Raw genomic sequence first — 3,739 nt, forward strand, 5'->3', positions numbered from 1 at the left:
GTGCCCGGAACACCTCACCAGGGAGGCATCCAGGAGGCATCCTAACCAGATGCCCGAGCCACCTCAACTGGCTCCTCTCGACATGGAGGAGCAGTGGCTCTACTCTGAGTCCCTCCTGGATGACTGAGCTTCTCACCTTATCTCTGAGGGAGAACCCAGACACCCTGCGGAAGAAACTCATTTCGGCCGCTTGTCTCCGTGATCTCGCTCTTTCGGTCACTACCCAAAGCTCGTGACCATAGATGAGGATAGGAATGTAGACCAACCGGTAAACCGAGAGCTTTGCCTTCTGGCTCAGCTCTCTTCACCACAACAGACTGGTACAGCGCCCGCATCACTGCAGACGCAGCACCAATCTGCCTGTCGATCTGCCGCTCCATTCTTCCCTCATTAGTGAACAAGACCCCGAGATACTCCTCCACTTGGGGCAGGACCTCCTGCCCAACCCGAAGAAGGCAATCTACCCTTTTCTGGCACAAGACCATAGTCTCGTATTTGGAGGTACTGATCCTCATCCTGGCCGCTTCACACTCGGCTGCAAACGGCTCCAGTGAGAGCTGGAGATCACGATCTGATGAAGCCAATAGGACCACATCATCCGCAAAAAGCAGAGATGCGATCCTATGGTCACCATAACGGATTCCCTCAACACAGCGGCTGCACCTAGAATTTCTGTCCATAAAAGTTATGAACAGAATCGATGACAAAGGGCAACCTTGGAGGAGTCCAACTCTCACCGGAAACGAGTCCGACTTACTACTGACAATGCGGACCAAGCTCTGGCACCGGCCATACAGGGACCTAACAAGCATATCCTTATGGTCCATTGAAGTGACCAATATAAGGTAATGAAATGATACGGATTTTAAACCATCCATCCAACCAGTATCTTTTGCTTTATCCGAAGTCGGGTCRGGGGGCACCAGCTTGAGCGGGGAAGCCCAGACCTTTCTTCCCCGGCCACCTCCTCCAGCTCTTCTGGGAGGACTCCAATTTTAATCTAATAAACCATTATTTGACAATTAATCGTACATTGATTTTTTAAATCTCAAACTAGGACATTTTGAAGTACCTCTGATTATTCACTAAAAGATCATCAAGAAGTTTCAGAATGATACATAAGAAAATCTTCATGCTTCACAAACAGAGAGATCTAGGGGGGTAAAACTGCCACATGATGCACTAGAGAAGCTAACGAACACCCAAATTTTCCTTTAATGTTGTTTTCCAGCCTCTCATGCTCCGTACAAGTGGGACTACTGGCCCCACGATGATGTCAGGGCTGAGTGCCGCTTTGTGGGTCTGACCAACTTGGGTGCAACCTGCTACCTAGCTTCTACCATCCAGCAGCTCTACATGATCCCGGAGGCCCGGCAGGCTGTCTTCACAGCTAAGGTCATTAACTACAGCTCAGAAAGCACTCAAAGCGTGTCAGGAAATAAACATATTTAAATCAAAGAGCAAGTCCTCATCCACTGTGTCAATGTGTGTTTGCAGTACTCTGAAGAGATCAAACACAAAACCACACTTCTGGAGCTGCAGAAGATGTTCACATATCTCATGGTAAGTTTTACATTCATAAAGTGTGTTCAGCTTATTACAGAATATCTCATAATCCAAGTTTATCTCTTTTAAGTTTTACAGCAAGCTTCCTTTTTCTGCTTGGTAAAAGTGGGAAATGTTTCCCATAAAATGAAAGTTATGTACAACATGTAACTACGGTTCTATGAATCCCGGATGACCGCCAGAGGGCGGTGCTGAAAGCACTGAATGTTCCCTTCCCGCATGCACCATTTGAGTAAATAATATCAAAAAGTCACAGCTGTGATTCGTCGGATGGATAACTTGAAGCAATATAGGCTGGTAACATCCGAGGCTTTGCTCCTTCGGAATCTTCGTCGTCCGGGATTCATAGAACCATTCACTCAAAGACATACAATAACAACACAATCCAATCACGCTCCCGATACATACACTATCCCCCCCAGGTTCAAGACATGTTCCCGCCCCCCCGCAGGGGGCAGTCCATATCCAAACCCGGGAAGTAGACCCATTCTATATGGGGTGGAGAGGAGCCAACATCCAAGGTCCGACACCTCCCCCACCCCCCGCCGCCGCCGCCGCGGGGAGGCCATACCCCCGACCACCCCCGCACCCGGCCGACCGCCCGCCAAACCYCGACAGCCACCCCCTGACAGCGCTCCGACCGTGGCAATCAGGAGCCATGGTCAGGGGTTCAAACGGCCAGAACTTTTTTTTATATGCATCATATTTGAAGCGGAGAGGCGCACCGAGCAGACTCTGCCTGGTGGCATTAATTGTATTAATCATCAAGTGCCAAAAAATAATCGATTAATATTTTTCTGACGATTAATTGCACATGATACGATTATGCCCAACCCTACCCCACATACACTTTAAGCATTGAGGGAGAGCGGCCCTTATCAAGGAGAGACAGGAGGAACTCCAGGATCAGTTACTGTACAGGAAACCAGATCCACATTACGGGCTGAACACCAATGGGAGAGCAGATGCCACCTGTTTGCATACTGTTGTCGAGTAGACTGCGCCCTCGTGCTTAAAATTGTGTATCTGTCAGAATCAGAGTACCCAGTTAGTTGTAGCCCAAGCCCTCCAGCAGCCACACCCACAGCYGGAAACATTGAGGACTCAGGTGCTTTATCTGCCCCCCCACCCCCACCCCCAACTGAGACAGCAGGTCCCTCCTGGTTGGAAGACACCACGGGACGTGGCAGCACAGACTCTGTAGAAGTCGGAACCATTGTTGTGCTGGCCAATTCGGAGCCACCAGCAATAACCTGTTGCTCTCCCTGAGAACTTTCTAAAGAGTGCGCCAAATCAATGGAAGTGGTGGAAAATTGTTGAGCAGGACCCTTGGCCAAGGATAAGCTAATGCGTCCAGTGCACCGAATGGCTGGGGGCAGGAGAGGAGGAAGATGAGCATATTTCTGAGCTAATTGTTTTGAAGAATGTGTTTAGTTCATTTATTGGTTTTCCTTCCTACAACAGCTTGTTTATCCAGTGCAGATTTCCCTGTTACCTGAATCAGACTATACTCTGGTTCTGGCAACCCACCAAAAGTGCCTCCCTGTCCCTGAYTGGCTCCATCCCAAGAGCAACTGGTCACACACACGGAGGGATGGTTTGATGTCTAATGTGCCAGTGACTCAGTCTTACYTTGTGTTTTTAGTGTTGATTTGTTTTATTGTTTTTGGCCCCTCATGTACAGCACTTTGTGTCAGCGGCCACTGTTTTAAAGCGCTTTATAAATAAAGTTGATTTGATTTAGTGTCTAGTGCGATTCAGTGGTCTTTGTTGGGAGTAATTACATAAACAACTGTGTGGACTAGATCTATGTTTGTAGCTGTAAAAAGCAAACTGCTGTCCATTAGCTGTATGTCAGAAGTGATATAACAAGTCCTGTGTCCTTTTGTGGCTGACATTTGTATTTCTGTTGCCATTTCTTTCTTTATGTCTGTTCAGGAGAGTGAGCGGAAGACATACAACCCTCGACCATTTTGTAAAACCTATACAATGGACAAACAGCCTCTCAACACTGGTGAACAGAAAGACATGACTGAGTTTTTCACAGACCTTATCACTAAGATAGAAGAGATGTCCCAGGACCTGGTAAACTCTTCTCAATGTCACACTGTATATACGGTTCAGGTTAATCTGATGTGTACAAAACTGTGCTTTACACTGTGCTTTATAATAT

The 3,739-nt window shown here is 47.6% G+C and overlaps 1 protein-coding gene across 1 annotated transcript in view; it reads left to right on the forward strand.

The window, feature by feature from the left end:
• Positions 1–3,739, forward strand: part of usp34 (ubiquitin specific peptidase 34) — a gene marked incomplete in the record, with an annotated part of 159,254 nt that overhangs the window by 85,316 nt on the left and 70,199 nt on the right. The window contains 3 exon segments of the mRNA XM_014026634.1: positions 1,232–1,395; positions 1,498–1,563; positions 3,505–3,651. Of these exon segments, the coding sequence (XP_013882088.1) occupies positions 1,232–1,395; positions 1,498–1,563; positions 3,505–3,651 (377 nt within the window).

The sequence above is a fragment of the Austrofundulus limnaeus genome, unplaced genomic scaffold, assembly GCF_001266775.1.
Source record: "Austrofundulus limnaeus strain Quisiro unplaced genomic scaffold, Austrofundulus_limnaeus-1.0 Scaffold574, whole genome shotgun sequence".
In the NCBI taxonomy this organism is placed as follows: Eukaryota; Metazoa; Chordata; class Actinopteri; order Cyprinodontiformes; family Rivulidae; genus Austrofundulus; species Austrofundulus limnaeus.